Source organism: Cheilinus undulatus, linkage group 17 (genome assembly GCF_018320785.1).
Source record: "Cheilinus undulatus linkage group 17, ASM1832078v1, whole genome shotgun sequence".
Lineage (NCBI taxonomy): Eukaryota > Metazoa > Chordata > Actinopteri > Labriformes > Labridae > Cheilinus > Cheilinus undulatus.
Window position 1 is genome coordinate 27038175 of NC_054881.1, and position 27851 is coordinate 27066025.

General features: G+C 37.8%; 1 protein-coding gene across 4 annotated transcripts in view; it reads right to left on the reverse strand.

The window, feature by feature from the left end:
• Nucleotides 1-27851, reverse strand: part of LOC121525635 (A-kinase anchor protein 2) — a 116556-nt gene that overhangs the window by 61644 nt on the left and 27061 nt on the right. For 3 of the 4 annotated variants that reach the window (XM_041811717.1, XM_041811720.1, XM_041811718.1), the window contains exons 3-5: nt 25916-25996; nt 16771-16892; nt 13183-13269 (exon numbers count right to left, since the gene is read on the reverse strand). In XM_041811717.1, the coding sequence (XP_041667651.1) occupies nt 13183-13269; nt 16771-16892; nt 25916-25996 (290 nt within the window). The remainder of the gene's footprint in view (nt 1-13182; nt 13270-16770; nt 16893-25915; nt 25997-27851) is intronic. The other variant, XM_041811719.1, reaches the window with a different exon arrangement.

Sequence of the window (27851 nt, forward strand, 5' to 3'; positions counted from 1 at the left end):
AGTCTTGGATATTTAAACCTCCTGTATGGCTTTCTGCTCATATAAAGAAAAGAGAAAACAGACCAACAATACTCATACTTGTATCTGGCGCCCTCTAGTGGTTAATATACATACTGGTCCAAAAATGTGAGCATGGATAAACAATATAATGGAACTGTATTTGTTTAAGACTGTTCCAATGGTAAATTTGTCTTATATTACACCCTTTCCTGGATAAAATAATAATAAAAAAAACTAGTGTTTTTTGAGCATGTATGGTAGTCCTCAATTTAGAGAACACTGCATACTACTATTATACTGTCTGGGGCCCTAGAAAGACATATATTGTTGAATGTCCTACTTATCATCAGATATTACTTTAATGACACTACATGGTTATTTTATAATATAGGGTATGGATTTTAAGAGAACCTATTCAGAATTTTGTTATAGACTTAAGAAATATTATGTAAATATGAATGAAAAATTGATCACAGGTGTCTTAACCTTAACAAAATCGCATTAGATACATCTGAAATATATTGAAGTTTCAGATTTTCTCTGTTGGTGGTAGGTCATGTGGTTCTTCCATACATGTGTCTGAGTGATAGAGATGTGAGCATGAGCTCACTCTGTCCCTTCCTCCCCTGTACTTCTCTGTCTGGCAGCACTACTGTCTATCTCTTTGGCAATCCTGAAAGAGACCAGTGATGTCACCGCCCCGCCCTGTCAACCAACCGCAGGCCAGTTGCCATGGAAATGCCTGGGTGGGCAGCAACTGCTTTCCACATCATACAGAAGAAGGAAGAGAGGACATCTGGTTTTATGTGTGCTGGAAGTGTGTGCTATTGTGCATGTGAATATGTGTCTATTTGTAAACAGACTGTGAGTGGTAAAAGGATAGAAGACTCACCACTCTGTGTATTTATAAAGAATGCTGCGCTGTGTGGGGTTGTAGTAAAGTTGCTTTCTAGAAACAGGTCTTCTGCTTGAGTGTTTATTGTTCTCTTTTACTAAACAAAGCTTCTTGCAGGACTAAAAGAGATGACTGGGAGAGGTGTACTTTACCATTTAGAAGGGTAAAAATGACATTGCTCTTCTGACATGCAACAAATGTAAGGATATAAAATACAGTGCCAATAAGAAGTGTTAAAACTCTTGGAGGTTTCACTCTAATTGCTTTTACACATCAATCATGGTATATTTATATATATATATATATATTTTTTTTTTTACAAAGTAATATCAATTACATAAAAACACGTGATATAAAATAAGTGATTGCATAAATATCCACACCCAGGGTCCAGTCAATTGGTGCTAGTAGTCTCACAAATAGTCAAATGGGGATCACCTGAGTGCAGTGAATGTGTCTCAATTGACTGTAGTATAATGTGTCTGGAAGGTCCAGTCACGAGTTAATCAGTATTCCTGGCTACGATTACACCATGAAGACGAAAGAACACTCCAAGCAACTCAGATAAAAGGTTATTGAGAAGTATTAGTCAGGAAATGGATACAAAAAAATTCAACAGCACTGAACATCTCTCAGAGTTCAGTTAAAACCATCATCAAGAAATGGAAGGAATGTGGCACATATGTAACTCTGCCTTGATCTGGCCGTCTTCACAAACTGAGTGAAAATGTAGAGACCAAGTCTGAGGAGGAGCATGGTTTGAAATGTTACTTGTCATTGCTAAATAAATCCTTCAGTGGGAGCTTCCTGGTGTGTGGAAATTGTTTTGCTTCTTTATGGGTGTTCGGTTTGATCAAGCTCCCATTAAGGAAAGTGCGTATCTTATATTTTGATATATTATCACAGAGCAATTTTATGACAGATTTACATTTTTAATATCTCCAGAGAATACAGGTATGAGCTGTTATAACTGAGGCTGACTATATTTATCAACTTGAACTTCTGTGTTAAAACTGATGAACAGAACACTTACTAAATGACACAAAAGTTATTGATAAAATTAATTTGTTATTAGCACTGATACAAGATACGTCTTAATTACAGGAGGAGGTTAAGTTATAATTATTGTTAGCACTCTCCATTAATATGTACTAAAACAACCTTCTTACAACTTTTTATAAGCCTTTTGTTAAATGTTTGTAGAGGACTCAGAGGGGGTTAAAGTGATGATTAAGAAACTTTTATCAGTCTTAATTCTATCAAGCACTAATGGACTTCACCGGCTTCTTTATTCAAACACAACGGCATAAAAAATATCGATAAATTTCCCTCAAAAGTTGCATCACATGTCCTTAAATTCCCTGTTTTCCAACAAGTCAGCTTACTCACACTAAGCTTAGATATCTTACAGCATCCTATTACATTCATAGCTGGCGACCTAGATGTTAACGTCATCCTGTGTTTACATGCACATAGTAAAGTCTAGCCAAGGTTATAGTTAAATTAAGCAGTTTTGAAAGGTTGACTGCCCTTGACCTAGTATACGCATTATGTCTGCTTCTGCTACAGTAGACGACAATATACCCCTTCCAGATGGTTTCTGTGGACATTATAACAAGTTAGCAAGCAGTTAACTGGTTGTATGCCACACCGTATAAACATGGACAAATTTGACAGCTCTACAGTTTACTTTGGGTGCAAATGTAATGCATGCTTTAGCTCAATGATATCCAAAGGCAGATGGCAAAGAGACTTATGCCATGTAACGCTTTAAAGCTCAATGAATTCAGGGTCATTTCAGGTGTAGAAACTGTGGATCATTGACAGAGTTCCTCGCCCAGTTCAGGTTTGACTGTGGTGTATACATGCAAGACTAAATTGACACAATTCAACTTCTAGAAATTAAATTTAGTGCAAATTGTACTTACAGATATACATTTGTTTTAAAATTCCAGTCTTAAACAATTTAGACCGACAAAACAAATTAACAGACTTTTTCTAACTGCATGGAAACATGCTGACTGATAAACGCTTGCATTCTGTCTCTAAATATTCTTCCACAATGCACACCAACACTATCTACGGCACAGATTCATATGCTGTCTGCTTTGTCATATTTCTATCCTAAGTGCTGAAGTGTATGGAAGTCCAAGAGGCTGATGAGATACAAATATGGTTTTCCCTTTTCCAACTTTCTTCTAAATTGTTTAAGAGCAGTATTTTTGTAGTAACACTCAATTTGGCCACAAGAAGCTGAAGACTGCACCATTTAAAATATGCCTAAAAGCATTTCTGGTCTGCTAAGTACGTTTAAAATACAGTGCCCTCTCTAGACAGAATACTCAGTCTACATTGTGATTATGTGTTTGAAACTTACAGACAACAGACACATGGAAAGGGGAAGTGCTGCAGAACAGCTTTTTCTGGCTGTTTAGAATAGATGAAGAAACTTTTTTAGATTAGACTTTAAAAATGAATCATCTGTTTTTTCCTCACTGGTCTTGAGGACTTCCATATTTGTGTCTTCCGGATCACATATGGGATGTGATTTAGAGTGACACCGCTCAACAAGTGTCTGTCCTGTCTTACTTTTGTCTTGAATAAATTATTGCCTAAGATGAAAATTCACACAGCACATCAAAGATACATTATATATATATCCCTTGCTATATTTGTCCCTTAGCTTTATATGGTCCATTGTTTGCAGCTCAAAGAGTAATAAAGGCAAATTACAGGCTGTGACTGAGGACATGAGAGCACAGAAGGAACGGATTTAAATCTATGAGCCAAAAATAATCCTAAAGAGGGAGAAGTTACATGAAACATACAGTACTTAACAAATTTATTAGAACACCTGTCTCAGAGACCATCCAGCATCATGAAGTGCTTTAATGCGGACTCTTTCATTTTCAGTGAGCTCTCCACATTTTACCATTTTGAACAGGAATGAGGAATTTCAAACTGAATTCACCTTTTTACATCCAAATTTGAGCTGGCTCACTGGGCTTCTCTGAGAAATCAGAAATTAATCAAGCATAACATTTAATCACTAAAACTATTTTTGTTCAGGAATGCAAGTAAATAACTATAATTTGACATATCAATTGAGAAATAATAATGTGCTTTACTATTTTTTCAGTTTTTTGTAAATCAGTAAATTTGAAAATTCATGGATAACAATAATAATGATATTTTAGCATTAAAAATATCATTTGGGTTAAAGAGCTTCCACATATTGGTGTATTAACCATTGCAGAAACATAAAAAATGATTTTGGTTTTACCAATTTTTACCAATGCTGTTAATTTAGGGCAGCTGTGGCATAAACCTTACTTTGAGTGGTGGTCTAATAAATTTGTTAAGCACTGTATATTAATGCAAGATTAATGCCACAAATGCTTAAGTTAAATGTTAGTATTAATTTCGGTGGTTGTGTACAAAAATTCTTAAATAATGCATAACTTCTTGTCAGACTGCTGCGAGAGCACAGTGATGTCCTTTCCTTGTACTGAGGGCGGATGTTAACAACACATTCAGCTGGTTTGAATAATATTATCATCCCAATGATAGGTAGAGGCGCAGTCCTTGAGTCCCAGCTTTGTCCTTGAGCAGCACTCTTGCATTATAATCAAAGGCTTTCATTTATTAAACATTAAAGGTCCTAAGCAGTTTCCTCTAATTTCCACTTTACTGTGTAACATAAACCTAGCACAAAAGGTAAGTACATTTGTGTTTGGTAGATTTATTCTTTGTTGTAACAATGCTTCTTGGCAATACATCTTATACTGTTGGAAAGCCTGTTTATTCCCCTTCTAAATGGTGCCATAATTTTTTAGGAACATGCATTTGAGAGATGAGCAGCAGAGCTGAGTAAGTGGGTTGGGCCCATGAAAAATTTGGCAAATCCTTTCTGCCAATGCAGAACAGCTTATTCTGCCATTGACTCTTGTTTGGTGGATTGAATAATCAAAGTCTGAAAAATCAAGACATATTCTGAAAAATCAAGACATACTGGTGATTTAACAATTAATTCATTTAACAAACAGGAGCTTCAGTAGTTTGTGGAAGAACCATACACAGCCACAGCAGCCTAACACTACTAAGGAATGGCATCCCATTCTTCAACCAGCATTTGTTGCAAGCTGATCCCACTCAGTACTCAGTGGGGTTGAGGTCAGGATGCTGACAGGCCAGTCCATCCTCTCCACTCCTACTCTGGAGGTAGTCTCTGATAAAACTGCACTGTGGGGGCGAGTTTTGTCTTGGACGATAGTGTTCTATCCCAGACTGGAGATATAAGATTGCCACTGGTTGCAGAATCTCATCTCCATATCTCTCTGCAGTAAGATGGCCTCTAATGATTGCAATCAGGCACCTGATTGTCAGCACCTGTGGGTACCAGTAGTTTAAAACAAGAGTCAACAGAAACAGCAAAATCAGCTGTTTGGCATTGGCAGAAGATTGGACAATTTTTCATGGGTAGAACCCACTTACTCACTCTGCTGCTCACCCCACAAATGCATGGTACATACAAATGTAGCACAATTTAAAAGGGAAAAAAAACAGGCTTTTCAACAGTGTAAGATTTATTGCTAAGCATTGTTACAACAAAGAAATAATCTACAAAACACAAGTTTCCTTACTTTTTGTGCTAAGTTTTATATAGCACATTTTTGATAACTGGGTATTGCGTTCTCTTTTTGATGATTGAGTTTGTTTTTTTAAATCTTTCTCTATTTTGCCAATTTAGTGATTTACTTTATCAGTGAAGTCTTGAAATATCTTGCTTTGGGTCTGTAACTAAAAGACATTCAGTTTTTTAGCCAGATAAAACAGCAGAATCTCACTCACATATCTTGACACAAAATGTTGTGTTTTTGATGAATGTTTAATCATAATTTTGGGATAACAGATTCTCTCTGACAATTTTTTTGCTTCATCTCTCATTAAACATATGCAAAAGCAGCAACTCAATAATGTCATTAATCTGATCAAGAAATAACTTTGCATTAAACTTAATCACCTTGATTGGTTTCATGTCTTTTAAACTCTCTTAGAAAGAGTTACAGAGAATAGTTCTTTGCATTTATTTTTCATTCTTAATTCAAGTTTTAAGATTGATAATGCCACTTAATTCAAAAGTATAAAAGCCAGATTACAAACTGTGCAGTATATTTGGGGAATATGGTTGTTTTGTTCAGGCAAATTGCTGTGACAAAGTGTAGCTGTGTTTGATCTCATTTTCTCTGCAGTACATGTCAAACATGATTCATGGTTGTGGTGTTGAGCCCTGCTCTGAACTACTCCATATTAAATTACTAGTTTTACACTTTAAATTGCTTCATAAGTGACTTTGTAAAGTGCAGGTTCTTCTTTGCAGCAGTTGTATTTAGCTTGACCTTATTTCTAAAATGCTGTTAAGCTCAGATAGAAGGGCACGTTTACTTTGTAACTCTCAACATAAAAAACTGAGCTTCACCACAGATTCCTGGTCAGTTAAAACCTGCCATACCACCTCTCTGACAAAAAAGACAAATATTCTTAGAACATTATGTAACATGATACAGAGGACACTTCATGGGGCCTGATGCAGTAAGTATAGTTTACTGTAGCTAGACTGCCTGCTGGACCTCATTCATCTGACAGACTTCATTTGCTTCCTCAGCACAGTTTAGAGGTTTTCTGGTCTGGTAATTGATTGATGGTGAGACAGGATTAGATGGGCCTTTATTGATCTCCTTTAGAGGAATGAGGTCACTGTGGTGGTAGGATAGCTCAATAATTAAAAATAATGGTTTAAACAGATGTTGCCTACATAAAGAGAAATTAACCAAACCTATCACCGATGTGCTTGGTTTCTTTCTTTGGAAGGCAGGTGAGACAAGTGAGGCCACTCTCACTATTTGCTCATTTATGAGGCGACTTAAAACAGTCAGTCTGGCATAAAAACTGGACACATGGGGGAAAAGCTAAAATGAATGTTTACAAGGTTTTCCGTCACCTTGAGGCTACCATGCAGCCATGTCAAGATGCCAGTGTACCCTTGCCAGGAAATAGTCCAAAACAGAACTTGTTTTATATTGCTGGGGAAGCAAGTGCATTTCTTCCCCAAACAAGGAAGTCTATTCAACTTTCTGGCTAAAATCTGAACTTTCTTCTCTTGAAGTTACATTTATACAGCTACAAGTACACATCATGGATTGGATTGACAGTTTTAATTAACAGGACTTGATGCAAAGTTTGGCTGTGTTTACTACATCTGCTTTTAAGCAAGAATGGAGAAGAGGACTGTGCCACAGCTGTTGCTGATGTATAGTGCCCCTTTTATTGATTTCATTAATCAATTATGGTCAATATAGGTTTTTGACCAAAAAAATCATAACATCTCTTTAATGTCAAATTAAAGACAGATTTCTACAAAGTAAGGTAAATTAAATAACAAAAATATGTAACATAAAATAAGTGACAGCATAGAAATTCATCCCCTTCAAGTCAGTATTAAGTAGATGCACCTTTGGCTGCAACCACAGCACTGAGGCCATGTGGATAGATCTCAATCAGGATTTTTCTCCATTCTTCTTTGCAAAACTGCTCAAGCTCTGTCAGGTTGCATGGGGATCAGCCCTTTTCAAGTCCAGCCACAAATTCTCTATTGGATTGATGTTTGGTCTCTGGCCACTCCAGAACATTCCCCTTGTTGTCTTTAAACCATTTCTGAGTAGCTTTCACTGTATGCCTCAGATCATTGTCTTGCTGGTTCTCTTGAAGACTGAAAAAGATTTACCTCAAGGATTTTCTTATATTTTGGTACGTTCATTTTACCCTCTAACTCCCAGGCTGCCAAGAAGCATCCCCACAGCATGATGCTGCCATCACCATGCTTCACTGTAAGGATGGTGTGTTTGTGATGATGTGCAGTTTGGTGTCCGCCAAACATAAGAGTCTTGTCTGAAGGTCAAAAAGGTGGTCAGACCAAAGAACTTTCTCCCACTTGACCATAGAGTCTCCTACGTGCCTTTTGGTGGACTCTAGTGGAGATTTTGTAGGAGTTTTCTTCAACAATGGCTTTCTCTTTCCCACTATCCCATAAAGCTTTGACTATTATAGAACCCAGGCAACAGTTGTTGCGTGCAAAGTTTCTCTCATCTCAGCTGCTGAAGCTTGTAACTCCTGCAGAGTAGTCATAGGTGTCTTGGTAACTTCTCTCACTAGTCTCCTTCATGAATGGTCACTCGGTTTGTGAGGACAACCTGATCTAGGCAGATTGACACATGTGCTATATTCCTTCCATTTCTTGATGATGGATTTAACTGAGGGCTGCACGGTGGCGCAGAGGTTAGCACTGTTGCCTCACAGCAAGAAAGACCCTGGTTTGCTTCCTGGTCAGGGCCTTTCTGTGCGGAGTTTGCATGTTCTCCCCATGCATGCATGGGTTCTCTCCAGGTAACTCTAGCTTCCTCCCACCACCAACTGGTGACTCTAAATTGCCCGTAGGTGTGGATGTGACCGTGCCTGGTTGGCTGGCAACCAGTCCAGGGTGTACCCCGCCTCTTGCCCAATGACAGCTGGGATAGGCTCCAGCCCCCCCACGACCCCCAACGGGATAAGTGGTACAGAAAATGGATGGATGGATTTAACTGAACTCCAGGGGATGTTCAGTGCCTTGGAAATGTTTTCATACTCATCCCCTGACTTACACTTTTCTTTACCTTTTATCCGAGTTGCTTGGACTGTTCTTTTGTCTTCATGGTGTAATGGTAGCCAGGAATATTGATTAACCAGTGACTTCTTCTAGACACATTCACTGCACTAATGTGATCCCCATTTCACTTACAATGAGATGACTAGCACCAGTTGGTTGGACCTCTTGCTGAATTAGGTCAGTCATTTTAAAGGGGTTGAATATTCACACAATCACTTATTTTATCTTATATATTTTTAAACTATTGACATTACTTTGCAGAAATCTGTTTCACTTTGGCATTTTTTTGGTAATTTGAGTCATCAATTTTAGTCACCTTTATCATGTTTCATCTGATGAAGCATGATAAAGGGGAAGCTGACATCAAATTGCAGTGAATAAATGTATTTTTACTATACTGTGTCTTTTAAGGGGTATTTATATTACATATTGTAATCTGACTTACTCTTACTGTTCTCATCCCTTCTATACACAGATATAGTATTATAATGAATGATGTTGGAAACATTGCTCCAGATGGCCTCTTAGGTGTTGAGAAACTTGTCTTAAAGCTGTTGCAGGACAAGCCAACTAAAAAAAGGCACTCTGTGATGTGCCACATCTGTGTGGGACTGTCTGCGCAACATGAATCAAGTTATCCCAAAGTAGCTCAGTGTGGGTTGGTCGGTACGTTGCCACATTGTGAAAGGGCCCTTTGCTGCTGTATTCCTCTCTTTGTTTACTTATCCCGTCCACGTAATGATAGGGATATCTGTAAAAGTACCGCTGCTGCTGCCACACACTCTCATTCTGTCTCTCTCTGTCTGTCTGTCTGTCTGTTCTCCGGGCTCTGCAAAGTAAGCGCCTTTGCCAGCGCACAATGGCTGCTATTTCTACGTTGCACTGTCACTTTGTGTGTTCCTCAACTGAGGTTACAGCATGTGAGATAGCACAAAATTAGCCTACATTTCAACTCTTTCTTGTTTCCTTTTCTCTGTCTGTGTCCTCCAGCCTCAGTGACCTTAATTATGTGTATAAAACCCCTTCATAAAGTTAGGAGGATTCACTCTTTTCTCCTGACACTTGATGTGATCTATAGTAAAAGGTAGCTTGCAGCACCATCAAAAGGCCTGCTGTTCTTATGTTTGTGTTTTTGCATCATCATGGATAATACTCTTCTCCTATCTTGCTCCACTCAGTAGCACTGTTTCCCCCAAAAGGCAGATGCAGCTCCTTGTTTGCGTGAAACGATACTTGCATTCATAAAAGAGCTGCTGCTTGTCTGTCACTTTCAGCCTTTAAAGTGTCCACTGCATGTATTATTTGTCTAGCAGCCATAAAACTTGGACAAAAAGGTTGTCTGTCCTATGAACATGAAGTCACAGTGGAGACAGTGGAGTCTGTTTCAGAAATGTTTATAGGTGGAGGTGAAGGGTAGGATCTAGATTTTCTCATAATTACAGCTATAGTTCCTCCAACTTTCTGTCTCTTAAACACACAGAGAATACAGTGTCCAAATCCATCCCAGCTATTCACCTCTGTCCTGATCGGTGTTGGACAGACTACGGTTGCCCGGGTTACAGGATATTCTGGGATGGTGTCCCACAGTGTGTAAATATAGATGCCACACCCTCTAACTGAAATGCACCCACACACACACATACGTTCAGGCATGGGCTGTGTATTAGAGTCCTGTCCTCTCCAAAACATCTAAATGAAATATCATTTCACAGTGTGGCATTAGTCTATAATTCTTTAAAGTAATATCTATGTTAGAGGTAATTACCTAAAGATGTTTCATAACGAAGTAAAAACTTTGCATCTATGACTGAAAGCAGTCTTAGGCTTAGTCCTATTCTAACTTTTATCCCTAACCAGTGACAGACTGGGATTAACAAAAGGCCCTTGCATTTTCGACAGACCAGCCCTATTGTTCATAACCAACTCATTTACACATGGATTTCAGGTTTTTATCATTTATTGTTTGTAATCCATTACTGAATGTGGTGCAATCCATTTTGTGCTCCTGCCCCATTAAAGTCCCTGTAAAGTGAAGTCCAACATTTTTGTCTCAACACACTGGACATGTTGGAATAAGTTTGCTGTAAACACATGAAAACAATGACATCTACATGACATGTAACTGAATGTTGGATTTAGACCACTAGAAAGGTAGCTATTATTAATTTGGGCAGGGCAAATTTAGTGCCCCATGATGTTATGAGGCGCTATGGGAATTACCCCGCGCCCCTAACGCTACAATGATATAGCCTAAATCAAGAGCAGTCTGTTGTTCACAGATGTCATCACATTCATTGAAAATGAACAGCCAGCTTAATGATGTGTAGTTGTTCATTGTGAAGTAAACTTGCCAAATCTATCAGCCCTGGTGGCCTACTGGTCATTCAAAGCATCATAACAGAGAGATTTGTGCAAGAAAACAGATTTCTGTCACTGCTGTGGCATGGAGCCAGGCAGCTGGCTCTGGCCATAGTTCACTGTAAGGTCAGGGGGCAGGCTAATCGCTGGAGTACTTGTCTATGAAAAAGGAGGAAAGCGAATATGTTCAGCAGCAACCTACTGACAAAGACGTCTTATAAACTAAAGAGAAACAGCTTCACATTACTGATTCCTCCAGTCAGGTTATAGCATTTCTTTTTTTTTTTGGAAAAGACTGTCTTTCTTGTGAGTGGGTGTGGCTTCAGCACATTCAACCAACACATCTTATGCATCTAAGAGCAGATATTACTGCATTTCATGATTTCGAAGCTAAATGTGAATGCCTTCATACAACAAAACTAAGTAACATACTTTTTTTTTTTATCCCTTTACAGGGAACATCCAGTCATGCCGGTCTGTTTTGTGTCCATCTTCGTGGTTTTTTCTTTGTTTCTGAAGAGGGAATTGGAACAATTTGGTCATTTGTTGGTAACCACTAAAAGCAAAAATCGTGGTATGTTTCAATTTTAGTCATTTCACTCCAAAACATTAAATATTTGTTCATCTCTCATTGTTTAGATGTCTGTTTTGGAAATGAATGTCCAATGCCATTTTGGCTCTCTCCATAACAATTTTTAGTTAAAAGAACTGCTGAGAAAATTGTAATCAGCATTTTTATCTATTTTTCAGGATGTCTTTTTTAATTAGTGCAACCATGGGCCACTGTGCATGGCCCAAATAGCCCACGGTTAGATGGCCCCTCTGGCATTTGCCCACATTTCAGATGACCAGTCTGTCACTACCCCTACTCGACAATTTCAAGTGCCCCTTGAAATAGAGTTCCAATGTGAATGTGTTAAAGAATAAGGGGGGTAGGGATAAATGCAAAAGTAGTGAGATGCATCGAGACTGAGCCTTAGACTTGGTGCTTTATGACTTGGTGCTTTATGACTTATTTTACACAAGAAGATTTTAAAAAACCCTTAGAGATGAATCCCAAAAACTTTGCTTGTCTTAAAGAAACTTGTAGTGCACATCTTTGACCCCGGTTTCTGACAGTTGTAGCCAAACATGAAAGAAAAAAAAAGCCAGAATATCTGAGCTGTGCTTAACTTTTGTCGTGTGAGAAAAAAAACAATGATATCAATTCTATGGGAGTGGCTGTCTTAAAGGTGATAACTGATGCAACTGCTGATGATCTGCAAGATTAAAAGATCTCTAGTTCATAACACAAAGGCTATAACTGTTCCTCAAACTTCTTAGGGGACATTCGTGCAAAGCATTCACCAAGGATTTTTACAGAAATATCTCAAAGTTTTTTTGCCTCTCTGGTAAATGACTTTCTGACACAATTTTTGGATCCAATGGCGTAACCTGAACCTTTTACTTACAGTGCAGGCTTTTGCAAATACTAAATGTATTCTTCCTTCCTTAACAAACAAATGTAGCTACACTTTTAACACTGACCAACAAAACATGCCAATGTGGTGCATTATAAATTATCCCTGTGGTTTTTAATTGTTTTTCTGAGTAATTTAAACCACAAACTTCAATATCTGCTCTTTGAAATGGGGCCAGACAAAAAGTCTTTTGAACCGCAGTGAATGAGGCGATTCACACGCTGCAGCTCCTCAATCACAACTGTTCTTTAGCCTACAATGCTCCCTCTTTGAGCATTCACTGCTGCTCTGTTTATACCAGAGCCAATGTTATCCTGGTGTTCGTGACAACGTATGATGTTGATGTTGTTTCAGTGGTGATAAGCTACAGTAGCTGCTGGCTAACAGAGTCTCTTTCATGCACAGATTTAATGGATGAGGAGGAGTGCAAGTCTTACTCAGTGATGTTGAATTCACCCAGAGTCCCTTCATTAACCATGCTATCTGAGCGTGCTCTATAAAAAATGAATCTGCATAGCATGCTGGCTGATAAGTTTAACTTTGATTTAAAGGCTTGATACTGACAGAGGTTTGCTTTGTCTTTCTTTCCTCTTTTCCTTAACAAGCACATTGCGAGTGCCATATTTCCCTTCGCTCTTTGCCAAAATTTGCAGTTTCACCTCCTTCAGTTCTGTTTGTCTGACTTAAATCACTGCCCTAAAAGTTAGATTTTCCTTATCACTGTGTTTTTAAATTTCCAGACATTCTGTCACTTTTCATGGGCCTACCTGTCTTTTCTTATGTAGATACAAACATTATTGTGCAATGTCAGCAACTTTTCAGGGCCTGTCAAATGTCTTCCATCTTTTCCACTCCTGTATTCAAACAAACAGAAACAGTGTTGATTTAGTAATGGAGGATAGTTTACAGTCTTGTGTTTAGGGAAAGTTCTGCCTGCCAACTGGCCACAGCTTAAATAGAATGCAATCATGCATGGTGCACTTTTAACTTGGTTCCAAATATGCATGAGGAGATCATATCGCAACTTTTTCTATTTTCATTATTTATTTTTCTCATATCAAGGGGAACAAAATGAAACCTTCTTCATTCTGCCAATGGATAGTTCCTAAAAATCCAATTAAAAAAAAGGAGTGCTTGCGCTGTGAGCTCTGCCCTGTTCTCACACCCTGCCAATGGAAACACACAGAGCCAAGAATACAAAGCCCCACGGTGGCAGGAGCTGGCAGCCACTTTATTCATAGCGCTGATCTCATGCCCCAACTTGGGGAATAAGTGACTATCTCACAGCAATGCTTGATGGGAATCAGGAAGCTCCTCCCAAAGACACAAACACAGGAAGTGCCCACAGAATCATATCACTCTCTCTGTTTTCTTTGTCTTCTCAATGTCTAACTTTCTTTTCTGCTTTGCTGTCACTTGTCTGTATTCTATCTTTGTCTTTTGCATTTTTCCCTCCAGCTCTCCCTTTTTGTAATGTACCTTTTATTCTTTGCTATTAATTTACTCTACTCTTCCTTCAGCCTCTTTCAGCTCCTGTCATATCTCTTTTCAGAGAAGTATGTGTATGCACAGCTCTTGGTGTTTGTTTTCACACCAGGGCATGAAAAAAATGTTGGTTTTGTGCTAAGGTTACAGAACTGCTAAATTCCAGAGCTGCCCCACAGAATACCGCACCACCAGTACCTCTCCAGTTACACTGTTTGAGTATGCATTTAAACCTCTGTACCGGTGTTTGTGTACACATACAGTTACATTTAGTGTCACAATTTTAGAGGTCTATATTAAGAGTCTTGTTTTAGTGCTTTCAACATGACTGATGTATTTAAGGAATCCTATTGTTGAGGTCCTTAGAGTTTATTATAGCTAGATGGCTATCAGCAATTTCACCTTGAAGCTGAAAGTGTACCACTTCTTGATTTACAGCATCACATGTTAGGCAGTCTGTGGTCGTGTTTTATTTCATGCAAGTTTGAATTAGCGCATGACAAAAAGCTGAAGCCAAAGTTTAACTCACATGATTTACCAAATGTTGCTGAATAACTGTTTGGTTTTCTTTTGACAGCATGGAACAGGGCCAAAGCTAGCTGACATGAAAGAACATTTAAGACTTTCTCAATAGAAACATAAAGCTGAGAAGCTCTCTCCATCTTCCTGTAAAACTGGACAATCAATGGGACTTTGTTTACTTACAGTTTATGATTTCTACTTATTCTCTGAGTTCTGGTAGTTCAAGTGGTGCTTAAAGTATGGCCTGAAACTTAAACTTGTGACCAAAGTCTGCTTTACATTTAGCCAAATGTTTTCACATCAAATCTGTTTGTATTTGTAGTTCTTGTTTCACAGTTTGTCTAAAATATGCTGAAGAATGCAGACGACAAGAATATCATGTTTCTGCCTAAATAGAAAATGGGTAAAGCTGTTTGAGGATCCTGCCAGTGGTTTAGTGCCTGCTGAAGTGGGAGGACTATAAATTTTTTTCTTTCATTTTTTAAATGACCCATTCAAAGGGAAACAGTCTGTGTTATAAACTGCTCCTGCATATTTAGTGTACCTAAAAATAGGCCTTTTATATTTGCACATTGACACTCAGCTTCTTCTGCTTGACTTCAAGTATTAAGGATCATTTTGAAATTATGATAAGAGGGATGAGTGCTACCAGCTCCACTGTGCTGCTATTATTCAAGAAAACAGCAAATTATGGCCCACCCTGTCACTGCCTCTGACTGGCTTACCCTATTCTTACCCAACTGACCAACTAAGGCAAGCACTATTCAGTTACAGGCAAAATGAGACACCTCGAGCCTTCCTCACCTTAGGAAATAAATGCAGCATACTACTGAATAAGATGCATCAGATGAAATTTAGAAGTGAAGACTAAAAAAATAAGTGAGTATACTCAGCAGACCTTCAGACACCTTGCACTACAGCACTTAGTCCCATTCTTCCTTGAGTTTTTCCCATGTACAACCAGAGATTGAACAAAGCACTGACAAGTCTCAGTGGCATAACCCATTAGTTCCTGAGCATACTTTTAAAGCTGGAAAATGGTGGTCTCCATACTGCAAATGCTGTCTTAATAAAGTTTGATCAGTTTTAACAGACGACAAAGATGCAGAGCTAAGGTTGGCCTTAAGCTTCCTTGAAAACACTACAACCTTCCTGCCTGTCATTCAGATCAACTCTGCCCCTAATAATGCAAAACTCATAACTCAAAAACTCAAAACTTAAAATAAAAACTTGTTCAGCTATAAAAAAGGAACTCCTATATCATTAAAGATGTGATACAGACTTATGAATCAGGCTGAAACATGTTTATTTCTGCTGTAAAAATGTAAAACAGTCTGGCTGCAGACCCGTACATCTCTGATGGCTGCTCTCACAGAGCGTGCTGTAATTTGCCAATACAATTTTTTTTTTTTTAATTTAACTTTAAACAAAGTCTGGCAGTTACACTCATGAAATAACTACATTGCAAACATTACAGTCTATGCAACATTTCATAAACAGAAAACGATCAGAGGTCTAATCCAGGATTAAATTATGCATAGACCCGTTTAAGAGGTAGTTACATTAATGGTAGCTTGCTTTAGCTTTGTTTGCTTTAGTGAAAGCTAAAATAGCTAAGCTAGCTAAGGTAAATACCATTACTACATAAACCAGTAAGCTTTAGCAACATAAGCTTTAGCAAACGGAGCTAAAGCTAATGTTGCTGTGTAGATAACATACCTATGTAGCTTACATAGCAGCATTGTGAGCTTAGCTTTAGCTATGTTATCTACACAGTTTATACAGCCAACAGAGCTACTTGCTACACTTGCTGCGTCAGAATGCCTTCATGAAGGACAAGCGTTTTTAGGTTTTGTAGGTCAGGTTTTTAAGTTTTAACCTTTGGTATCCTAACCATTACCTTACCCTTATCCTAATCTGATTTTATTTAGAGAGTTTTGGTGTGTATATCCATTCTGAGAGAGATGGCTTCTCAGATGACAATCTGTGGGAGCGGCCGTCAGAGATGAACAGTCTGCAGCCAGACCCCTCATGTAAAAATAGACGTATTGACAGAGGTGTTCATGGGACTCTTGAGTGGATGATCAAAAAGCTGAACGTAATATGAGAGGTTGCCACTTGTTGAGACCACAAGAATCTGATGTGAAAAAGTATGCAAAATTTAAGGACTGAAGCAAAAGCCAGACAGATGTTTGTTACTATTTTAGTCCAAAATCAAGACTCCATTGTGTCTGAAAGAAAGCAGATGTACTCATGGAGAGCTATTGCTACTGTCTTTATCCCATCTGTTTAGTTTGTGTGACCAGATCGGCATATAGACTAAACAAGGCTTCGAACATGCACTGTACCTTTGTATGAGGTCTTCCAGCCTCTTCCCTTGTTCTTCATCCTGTTCAAGCTGTTTCCGCCGTGCCTCTTCTTCCTCCACTCCCATTCCCTGGAGGAGCCATCGCTCACGCATGGCTTTGGACTACAGAGGAGAGAGATACATTTGCTTAGGGAATCCAGGTAGTTTATCATGTTTTATATGAAAGAAAATCCCATTCAGTTCCTGTCAAGTTTGAAGAGATGTTCTTTTTATAGATTTACAACATTTCTTTGTCTGTGGTTAGGGTTAGGTCAGTATTATTGGTCCCAAGAATAATCGTTCATACTGCCCAACTAAAATGTCATTCTATGGGAAAGAGTTTTCCATTCAAAGTTTTTCTGCATTTTTTATTTCCTCAAGAAACCACTCTGAAAATTATTTATAAAAGAACACATATGGCTTTTACATAGTTTACATCCATGTTTGCTCAGTTTTAGTCTGTGCCAGCTTTCAGTTGCTATGTTACATTGATTTATTGATTCAAATTTATTATTGTGTAATGCATAAACAATATGCCCAGCCCACAGAGGCTTACAAGACATCATTATTAATACAAAGAGACCCACACCAGAGGAAAAAGTATGCAAGTAACTTCCACTGTGAATAGTTATGTTACAGCTCTGGTTGTAATAGGCAATCAGAGAGTACAAGTTTATGAATTGTTGCCTTACAAACAAAGATTGATTGATTATTATATGAGGTTGGCATGTCTCAGGTATCCAAAATACTTGTGCAAACAATAAATATTCCATAAAATACTGCATTAGTGAGGATTAGCTGAGGATCTTCAGCAACACTCCTTCGAAAGCTCATCTTTTCTATCCTGGCTGAGGTATTAGATACTATTAACAGCCAATGGACCTTTGTATTGGAGAGTTTTTTTGAGAGCGTTGTGAGATGACTGCCAAGCACAGCTACAACAAGTAAATAAACACCTAAGCCCACACGAACACAGTTTTAGACTGATCCTAAACTCAAATGTCACTCACAGGAAACCTCTTTGCAAAAACAAATCCCATCAGGACAGAAGAGCTGTATCTTATAGTCACCATCAGATACAGTAAGGCAATATAATAACAATTAATACAAGATGATAAGACATAGGTTCCCAAACTTTTCCTGCTAGCCCCCCCTTAGCACATAAAATATTTTCAAGCCCCCCAAACCCTCCTGATACACATAAAAAAATTTGATATACCCTAAAAAACCCATCTCATGAGGGTAGGATGTGGTGAAAGGCTGGATAATGCACCCACTGTCATACAGGTGAAGGGTGACCTTTTGGACTTTCTTGCCTTTTCTTTAATTTGTTGTGACGTCTGCTCTAGATTCTTTGTTTACTACCTTAAAACCACAAAATTTTCCATTTCTAGCAGGGCGAACAGCTCACATTATTTTATGTTGCTTGCTGAGCCCCCCACCCCTCCCTTCTTTGGGCCTCCACTTTAGGAACCACTTTAGTAAGGTAAGGTTTGAACATGAGAATATTTCTCGGTCTTATTTAGTCTTAAACTCTTCAGCAGAAAGCAAATCTGTCTGTCTTCAAGCCTTAAGGTACTCTAATATTTGTTTTTCTCAGATGTCAAAGAAACCTGCCTTCACTTGGGACTCTTCTGTTCGTCTTGTATTGAAGTTTGTGCTCTTTGATCATTTTGCTGCTGTATGATAAGACAGATGGCAGTTTTTGTTACAAAACCTCAGGGATGCAACTGTGATGGAAGGGAAAATCTTGCAGTTAAGTTTAAGTACACTATATCTGTCCTACAGCTGCCACCTAGAGTAAAATCTAACTGTTTCCAGAAATAATGTCAGCCTTTTCTTGTCTTATGGGATCTCTTTTCTGTGTTAAATGAATTATTAGGTGTTAATGAGCCACAGAAAGAATGACTGTTCACCTATGCTCCTTGGCATTTAACAAAGCTAATTTCCTCCTCTTTATCTTTATAACACTGTTTAGCAGTTTTGTATCCAACATGGGTCAGAACACACAAAAATCTGATATAGTCATTTCAGCACAGTGGTTATGTACACAAGACATACAATCTACATTTGGCTTCAAGTGTGCACTAACAGAAATTAAAATGTCAGTCATCTCACCACAAAGGGGCTCCTCTTTTCTTCAATGTTTTTAAGATAAACGCCAGAGCTCTGAGCTAATGTCACTGATGTTTCTTCTCTGTCTCGAACTCTGTTACCACAACAGAGCAGAGCAGCAGCCCTGAGCTTCACCTTTGGCTGTTTACTGTCAGGCCGTTGCTTGGCTCTTGGTTTTAGAGCTGACAATTAACAGAATGAGTGCCTGCATATAAACACAAACTGACACACACCACACAATGAGCTCTGCAGGATTTATTCCAAAGCATTTTTAGCACCGGCTGTCAGAATGTGACAGTAGGAGTGCTTGTTTGTTGTGTGTATGAGACACTGCTGCATACACAAGCTAACACCATAGATCATTTTTATTTACATTACACAGCCAGATATATGTGAGGGAGCACCAGTCGACTAACCTTTGTTTAACAAGACAGTTTAAAACTCCAACTATTGAGTTTAACACCCAAAAAACATATGCTTTTAGTCAACCCCAATTCCAGAAAAGTTGGGGCACTGTGTAAAATGTAAATGAAAAGAGAATGCAATGATTTGCAAATCTTATAAAACCACATTTTTCACAATAGAACATAAACAACATATCAGATGTTGAAACTGAGATATTTTACCATTTCATGAAAGTATTAGCTCATTTTGAATTTTATGGGAGCAGCACATGTCAAAAAAAGAAGGGACAGGACCATTTTAACCATTGTGAAGAATACCTCACTCTTGTGTATAAACGTCTTGGGGATGGGGAGACTAGTTGTATAAGTTTTGGAAGAATTTTGTCCCATTCTTGTCTTATGTAAGATTCTAGCTGCTCAACTGTCCAGGATCTTCTTTGCCTAATTTTTCGTTTTAATCTTTCCAAAAAGATTTCTCTTGCTGAAATGTCTGGACCGCAGATGGGACAGTTTAGCACCGGACTCTTCATGCTGTTTTGATGGATGCGGTATGTGGTTTAGCATTGTCTTGCTGAAATATTCAAGGCCTTCTCTGAAAGAGACGTTGTCTGGATGCAGGCTATTGAACTGTGTGCTGATAATAAGCTTGTCCCTCTCCTCTCCAGTCTGTAAAACACAGTATCCATGTGTCCAAAAAGAACATCAAATTTTGATTAATCTGACTACAGAACTGAAAAGAAAGAGCAGAGCCCTGAAAAGAAAGTGCCATTTCTGGATGTGTTCACATATGACTTCTTTTTTGCATGATTCAGTCTTAACTTGCATTTGTGGAGGGAACAGCAAACTGAGTTGACTGAAAATGATTTCTGGATGTGTTCCTGAACCCATGCAGTAATCCAGCTATTTTTTAAAATTTGTACCACTGACTTTTCTAGCCTTTTGTTGCCTTGTACCTACTTTTTTGAGATGTACTGCTGACATCAAATTCAAAATGAGCTAATGTTTTTTCTGGCAGTGGTAAAATGTCTCAGTTTCAATGTCTGGTATGTTGTTTATGCTCTTTTGAGAATAAAATATGGCTTTATGAGATCTGACAATTATTGCATTCCATTTTATTTCCATTTTACACAATGCCCCAACTTTTTAGGAATTGAGGTTGTCAATTTGGCATAGCTTTCTCGTTGCGTATTTTGTCCTCATTCCACTTATCTTGCTAATCAACCTCTGTGCATAGTCATATTCACTGTTGTTTGTTTTGAATTAGAAAAATTGAAAAATAGGTCCCCCTCAAAATAAAATGAAACAGAAAAAAAATCAGCTGACTGGTGCATACCTGGTGTGGCAGTATAAATCACCCCTAATGCAACTAGCTTTCATCACCTATGATATAAGACTCCATTTTGCAGTTTGAATCACATAATTTACAGCCAAGGACACCAAATAAGCTGCTACTTGCAAGTCCATCCAAGGAATAAAAAATCATGCTGGCCTGTGCCTGACCTGTGACCCCTGAGGACATCTGTGACATATCTCTAAGTACAAAGGAGTATCATTACATGTAAATAAAGTTTTAGTGACCACTTAAGTGTTCAACAAAGCACTGATGGATAAAGTTGTGTAAGATAATTGAGCAGTTCTCTGAGAACCAACTGTGCTCTCTGCTCTCTCCCACGCTGTTTAATAGACTTTCCATTTCCTGCTAAGCTCTGACACATAACCACTGTGAGCTCTCTTAAAGGGAAGGTTTGGGCCTGTTTTAAAGGCCTTCTCTACTCAGCAGAAACCTATATTTAGTTCAGACCAAGCATAACTGCATGAGGGAAAATCAAATGCTTATTGTGGACTAAGGCTGCAAAAATGAGGTTTAAAGTTAACTTTGAAATTGTTGTGATGTTTATTTTGTCCAGGACTCAGATCAACGCCTCTGTTCAAAGACTTGGGTCCTGCAGCATACAGGTCCTTATCAAATCTCAGGGCTCCAGTCTCCGTTTCCTCTCCTGGGCCACAAGGTCTCCGGAGAGGGGACAACAAAAGCCGCTTCATGCTGCCTGGCTGTGTGTTTCTCAGAGGTAATTGACAGTAAATGGGCCTGTGTTACCAGATGTTGATAACATCTGGATTTCAGGCCTGTTGATGTTGTATGTTAGAGGCAAGCAGTAAACAGGCTCTGTGGGGTCCTAGGTTTATCAGCGGATGATGGAAATATCAGCACAGCACTCGTGTTTTGGTTAGGGTCTATTTAAATGATAACTGTGACTACTCTGTGGCTATAAGGAGAACAAAGAGAATAAAGCAGGATGTAAGAGAGGTCATATTCATTTCTACTTTTAAGTTTTGATCTGCAGTGGTTTCTACTATTTTTTTGTTCACCTTAGGTAGCCAAATAAAAGCATGTAGCATGTAGGTAGTTTCCTGATAATTCTAAGCTCAGCCTTCTCTTTAAACAGGAATAATTTTATACCAAAAATAAATGCAATAAACCTCCTAAAGGCCCTTTTTCTGCAGGAAATCCAACACTGGATAGATATTAGTGTTATTTCTACGAGAAGTTCATAATTTCTGAGATACTTTCCAAAATCCTCTTTCCTAAAATTTTTTCCCAAAAGTTTCTGTGAAATTCCTAAATAGATTTTTAAAATATCCCTTAAGAAACCCCCCAAATTTCTTTAAATATTCCCAAAATGTTTCAATGGAACTTTATCATCAAGCTTATTCCAATGAAAAAAATAGTCATAAAAAATAAATAAACAAACATTGTCATGACACTTCCTCCAAATTTCATGCAAATCCTCACTTAAGTTTCTCAACAAATTCCCCAAATTTACAAATACCTTTCTTTAATTTTACATGAAAATGAAAATTTCAAAGCTGTTCTCATATATGCAGGGTCTTCTGACGTTATAAAAACATCAAATGCATCTGATAAATAAAATAATTAATAAACATTTTGTTGATTTATTTGCATTGTTTAAGGAAACAAAAATTTATGAAAGAAAAAATTATGCACGTTTGTCTACATCAGTAACCAAGGTCAGTTCAAAGATAAAAGACAAAAGACATGAAAATAAATGGTAGCAATCTACTAAGGTGTAGTTTCAGTAATTTTTTAGCTACTGTAGGTCCAGACTGTAGAAACCTGGACTCAACACCATCGTCAAACCAGTGTACATAAAAAACATTAATGGTTGAACGGCAGCTTTATGTTTTAATGGCCTGCCCACCTGGTTTTAATCACAGTTTCTTTTTGGATATATTTTTCCATAAGTGGGCGTTAAATCAAGGAGAACAAAGAAAAAAGTAGTAATTAAACTTATCAAATATAATAGCAATGCATGCCAAGTGAGTTCAAAGACTCTAATTGGAGATTGGAACGCATGTTTAATGCAAATATTAAAGCTGGCTACCATAGCTATTTGTAGTATAATGGGTACCCACAGTCATTTCCCCACCCACGCTGCATCTGTGCAGCATTTAGGGCTACAGGGTTTTCCAAACAACTCCTCTTAACCTCATGCTGCATTATGCCAAATGTATTCAGTTGATTTTTGTTATGAAGTTTTTCCTTAAAGTTTTGACAACACATATTCACACATACAGGGATAAATTGTGATAAAACCCACAATCATCTCATTTTAGATTTAAAATCAGATGAAGGATGTTAAAATTGTTTTGATGTACTACTGAATTGTAAGGTTCTGTGAATCTCTTCTTGACAGTATTTGTTATATTTTCTGAGTTTCTTTGCAAAGTTAATGAACTATTTCCTAGTCGGTTTGGAGGTTCAAGGACTCTAAATGAGTTACTGATTCCTGAATACTGCTCATTTTTCAATCTCAAAAATCTGTCAGCAGTTTGTATACTGTTTACACAGCACTTACTGTTTGAATGTCAAATCGGTGTTTACTTGAAACATAATCTTGGCTTTCCAGTAGCGGCTGGCAGTCATTATTAAGGGATATGTTTATGTGTGCTTGAATGTGAGTGTTTTTCAGGAGAGAAGAAAACAGCAAAGCGTACCCTGCAAGGGAAACTGCTCTAACAGGCCTGCACACCAGGAGCTCTGAGATCTAAATGTTTAGATGGACTGAACCTCTACTTGTCAGCCAGAGACAATTATCCATACAGACTTTTGAAAACACATGCTGGTAGGTGTAGAAGCAACAAGCAGGAACAGAACAAAAACTGTAAAGGACACCACATGATGTATATCTAAGAGAACAATGTTCCTCTTTGTCTCTCTAGCACTTTGGGTGAAGGCTAGACTTCTGTTACACAAAAACAATCATGGCTTAGATGAATGGATCTCACACTTGTGGTGTAATAGCTTCTATAGGATCACCGAGTCTTTTCATTCACCAACATCTAACCATCACCTTTACACTCTACCTTGCCTTCAACTTTACACTGACCTCAATCTAATCTTACCCTTCATTCAGTTCCTGACCCTTGGCTGACTGTTACCTCAAGGCTTATGTAATGTTTTTGTGTCACACAAAGAAACTCATGCTGGATGTTTTAATGATGAGCCCAGATGTAGACTAAACATTAAATACCTTTCACCAGTGGCGGCCAAAGGTCCATTACCTCAATACAACTTTAAAGTTACACAGTCAAATTATTTTTTAAAGATGAAGAGTACTTGCATTTGTTTATACTTATGAATCCATTTTTTCTGGGGAAAAAAAAGTATTCCCATAATGCATGAGTGCAAGGAAGGACAAGAAGGTGCAATTTCTAAAATAAATAAAACCACGATACTTTGTCTTTCAACTGGAGGTATGACTGTGGCTCAGTTTTGCAACTGAAGTTGATGGGTTCAATCCCCAACTCCTGCAGTCATGTGTGGGGATGTGTGCTTAGCAAGGTTATAATAGTTTGGGATTTTTTATTTGTTTTTATTTATATTTCGTTTTCACTTTCTGCGTTCAACTTCAGTTTACTTTTTATTCATTTTTTTCTGCTGGTTTGTTAGTTAAGTTTAGTTTTAATTTTGAAAAATTGCTTTGTTTTAGTTTAGTTTTTATTAGTTTTAGTGTTAGTTTTAATTTTTTATCTTTTTGGATAGATGTAAGGGCTGAGTGAACATCATACATTTTTAAAAACATATTCAAACAGGCTACTCTTCACTTATCATTTTATTTATTTAAAAATGATATTTGAATACAACTCCAGACATAAAACTACCACTGTGTGAAGTCTTAACCAATCAAATCAGGCCATTTTACATGCCCCAGCCTTGAAGTAGGTGCACATCAGCATGGTTATGCCAAAGACTAAAACTAAGCGTATTTTGTCTTTATTTTCAGTTTAATCCAGTTAGTTTTTTAAGTGCACTATGAAGTTTTAGTCAGTTTTAGTTTTTTTGGTAAAGCTTAGTTTTTATTTAGTTTCAGTTCACTAAAATGATTTTCACAATTTAAAGTTATTCAGTTAGTTTTAGTTAACTATAATAATCCCACTGTGATGAATGTGTGGATGCGTATGAATGGGACCAATCAAAACTAGAGCTGTTGGCATTAAGCATTAATCGCAATTAACAAAGGTCCAAAATTAGTTTATCCTTTTATTTTTCACTGTGAATAATCACACACTTTATTTTCCCTTTAGGCACACTATGGTTAAGCCACTGCAACTTCTCCCTGTGGCCACAGTGATGCAAAATAAACACACTACTGCTATTTAATGTCTCACTTGATATTGTAGACAGAGCTAAGACAGAGGCATCTGCTCCTTGTGTTGTAACACATTTCACTTTTTTCCATCCCCTTATATCTTTCACAATCCATAGCAAGTTCCTTTTTCTGTGGTTAAGTTCAAGCCATTATCTGAGATCTACCTTAAGTTCCTTATTTCATTTCAAAAAAGCAGGTTTGTATTGAAATAGGAAGTCAATTACCCTCAGTTTAAGAATCTAACATTTTAAGGCAAAATAGATGACATCAAAATGTGACAGGGACATTTTATAGAGATTAGCTACATAAATACTGAGATTAATCATGGCACAAATTGTCATTAATTGACAACCCTAGATAAATCTGATGGCTATAGTATATAGCAGCCTTCTCTGTCATTGTGTGGTTGTTGAGTGAATGGGTAAGTGTAACATGAGCTCTGAGTATTCAAAGCACTAGAAAAGCACTACAGTATGTAAACTCAAATCTATACTAAAAGTTTCTCCAAAAAATAATAGTCAAGTTTTGTACAGATAAAAGAACACCAATAGATATTGAGTAAATGTCCTTCATCACTGTTCACCACTGTCTATCACATAGTCAGATGGTTAATATACTGCTAGGAAAAAGGAAGTCACAAAAAAATTATAATGTTGAGATTTGGTCTTATATGCAAGAGCTCACAGTAAGAACATTCTTAATAAAAGTATGATGATTTAAGTCTCTATATAAATGTATTTTAGTCTTTTTTACACATGCATGTGACACATGCATGTGTTTATTTTGACCTAAGCCCTTTTGGATAATTTTTTTCTCCATGAAAGAAATATGCTGACAACAAACCCCAGTGTGGGTCATTGAGCAACATGTGTCCCAGATTGAACTGCCAACTCTCTGAAAATTCCTCAGTTCAAATTTGGTTGTTTAAGACACACAACCACACGGACAAACTGACCTTGAGATGCTGCAGCTGTACAACCAGGTCATCAAGCTGGCTTTTTTTGTCTTCAATCTCTGTTTGCCTTTTTCGCTTCTCCTGGTACAGGAAAAAAAGAGAAGGTATTAAAATTAAGTCTTCACTCAAAACAGGTCCATTTAAAATAATCTGTTGACACAGTCAGAGGCATCATTAGGTTTTATCAGTGGAGGACAGTGGAAAAGGTGAGCATGTAAAGAACTGAAGCACAGTGCTGTATTGATTGAATGTTTAATGTTAATACCCTTTATCTGCAAGCAAGATCCCTGCAGGGCAATTGTGGATTTCAAATATCCAATTAAAGGGGAGCAAAGCCTTGATATTATGTCCAACTTATTTACAATGATGTGTCATAGAGCTAAATTTGAGTTTTCACTGCCTCTGGTTTCAACAATACAGCAAATCAATGAGTTGAAAATACATTACCATAAAGTCCAAAATGATTTCTTCTTGAACAATATGTTTCCTAAACATTTTTTTAAGAAGTTATGAATGAAATAATCCTTAATTCCTCTGTTAAGTGCAGCAGCGAAGCTACACTCCACTGAGTAGTGCTCAAGGTGAGAAAAATGATGGTGTGCACAAGAAGGAAGTGGAGTATTAGGAGGGTTGGAGTTCAGGGCTTATCATGGGTTGAGAGGGGTCAGGGTCTACAGGCTATCTGAAGGGGAAGGATTAAGGCCTCGAAGCCTCTAAGTGGCACTATGGTTGAACTTCAGGTACAGAGGAACAATCTTAGTTTTGAATGGAAATGTTTCAAGCTGGTGTAGTGAGGGTGGGCCGGACGTCATTATGATAAAGAGTACAATCTAGACGTGCTCTATTAGTGAGGTGCATTTGTTATGAACTGTTATGAATTTATACAAATAAAGTTTGATTTATGATGACAAAGGACTGTGTATGAGTGGGTGGTTTGAAAGAAAAATTCTGATCACACTGAAGGAGATACAGAGTCACTACCTTTGAATTTACTATGAGGAAAGTGCATGGGAACGTAAACAAAGCAGATCCCGGGACAACCTTGTTTGGGGCTGAAGGGCATGAGACGCTATGGATGTGTATGTGGCTTTATCTCTCCCTCTCTCTATCTATCTCTTTCTCTCACAGTGAAAGCAGAGTGGCCGTTTCTGGGATGTTTCCTGTCGACTAAATATAACCATTAGGGAAAACCCTAACATGTGAGTAAACCATCACATCCACCATGGGTTTCAAACAGCATATTACAAATGTAGAGTGACATGGCATACAATTATCAGGAGAAGAGCATAAGGGTGCACAACATCACTACTTCAGTTAAAGGAAATTTTCTCCATTTAGAAAAAATGTTTTTAGCTATCTCATGAAAAGTCCTTGACCAACATCAGTTAACTGCTGAAAGAGCTGGGTCATTATCCACAGCTCTGATCCTGGGCTTATCCTTAAAAATGTAATGTAAAATAAGTGACTGCATAATAAGGCTGGGCAATTATGGCAAAAATCAAAATCACGATTAATTGGGCTTTTAACCTCGATTACGATTAATGAAAGATTATTCCACCCCTATCCTCTGACTTTGTTTGCTCTGTAAATATTTGTATAATTTTAAAATGAATAACTGAGATGAACATGCAGAGATGAAGAAGTTATGGTTATTTATTGAGACAACTGAAATCAAAATACACAGCTGAGATGAAACTACCTGGCTGCCTATCACGTGACTACACAACTAGTAGTTTGTTTTTAAGAGGGTGGTGCATTAGTATAGAAAGATATTACAAGGGAAAAATATTGAAACAATTGACATGGCAGGTTTTTGTTGGTTATAGGCTTTAAATGTCGGTTTCAATTATTTGTCGATTAACTGCCCAGCTCTACTGCATAAAAGGTTACCCCCTTTTATAAGTGACTGACTTCGTTCAATAGAGGTGCAGCCAAC